Source organism: Penaeus monodon, chromosome 20, assembly GCF_015228065.2.
Source record: "Penaeus monodon isolate SGIC_2016 chromosome 20, NSTDA_Pmon_1, whole genome shotgun sequence".
Classification (NCBI taxonomy): Eukaryota; Metazoa; Arthropoda; class Malacostraca; order Decapoda; family Penaeidae; genus Penaeus; species Penaeus monodon.
The window spans coordinates 24,790,328-24,791,646 of NC_051405.1; the positions used below are offsets into that span (position 1 = coordinate 24,790,328).

General features: G+C 40.1%; 1 protein-coding gene across 1 annotated transcript in view; it reads right to left on the minus strand.

The window, feature by feature from the left end:
- The window catches only part of LOC119586056 (adhesive plaque matrix protein 2-like), a gene marked incomplete at its 3' end in the record, with an annotated part of 4,945 nt that extends 3,633 nt beyond the window's left edge, over positions 1-1,312 (minus strand). Inside the window, 2 exon segments of the mRNA XM_037934758.1 lie at positions 362-467; positions 680-1,312. Of these exon segments, the coding sequence (XP_037790686.1) occupies positions 362-467; positions 680-994 (421 nt within the window).
- Positions 1,313-1,319: the final 7 nt, after the last annotated feature.

Genomic DNA, 1,319 nt, shown 5'->3' on the forward strand with positions numbered 1-1,319 from the left:
TTAACGAATCTACATATAAAAGCAATTCGAGAGGAATATACGTTTCAACAAAGCCTGCATTAGAAAATCTATATTTGATAAAACCTAAATTTAAAAGGAGCCTGCATTTTATTAGAATCTAAAGAAAGAAGGAAAAAAATATGTTTTAAAAGCCTCTACCCATTAAAAAGAGCTGGAATTCAAAGAGTACATTTAACAAGAAACCTGAATTTAGAAAGTTTTAAAAGCTACAATTACAAAGCTATGTTAGCTTTCTTTTTAAATCCAACATTTCAAAGGAATTACATTTAAAAAGATGCAACAAAGGGAGTCAACAAGGAATTAACTCTTACAGGGAATGAGAATGTTGCGCAACACTTACAGCAGATGTTTCCGTCTTGACATGTGACGTCAATTATGTTCTGTTGTTTGCATTTTTTCTTGCATTTCCCTCCTTCTTCGGCGCATAGCGTTCGTTCTGCGGACACCTGTGGAAGATAAGCACAGCATTGGAATCTTGCATGGCAACTTAATCTCTGAAAAAAAGGGTTTCCTCTACTGAATATGTCTGCTGTACCCGATCTGTAAAATCTCTTTGGTTTTGAGTACTCGTAGGTCGGCATGTAGTTATGTTTGTGATAATATTTTCAAAACTCTATTTTCTTTTTCGGTTTTTGTTTTGTGTATCGATGTTCCATACTTTGCCTTTCTGCATTTTTTTGTTCGTTCGCCCTCCACCTTTTGGTCCATCCTTGTTTATTCCATCCTTTTTCTCGTCGTTTTCCTGTTCTTCGTCTCCATTGGGTTTTTGTCTACGTGTATTTATTTCGATTTTGTGCGGACTTGGATCCCTCTGTGTTCCTCTGCCTTCTTCACCCGTCTTCTTGGAAATTTGCGGCTCCTTCTTGACTTCATCTTTCTTCTGGATCGTCGACTTCTGGCCTTCCCTTTCCCCGAGAGAAAAGGACAGAATGCAAACACCGACGAATAAAACCAATAGGACTTGTTGCCTCATGACGGTCCCTCAGGTTCCAAGTCTGTCCTTCCTTCTTTCTTATAGACTAGCTTAGAACACGGCTTTTCCCAGCGGGGTGAGGGACGAGCAACAAAGATGAAGTGAGAATTCTATACGAGGAGGACGGCGGAGCTCTCGACGTCTGACTCTCCAGTTTCGAGGAGAGAACCCGTCTAGGTGCGTGTGGCAAAAACGCAATGTTTAAGTAATTCTGTTAAACAAGAATGGAAATTGTTTACACAAGTGTGACCTGAAACTTCAATCTTCCTGGGTCAACACCCGGCCACCGACCTCCTGAGGGTTAAACAAATAAATAGGCTGCCAT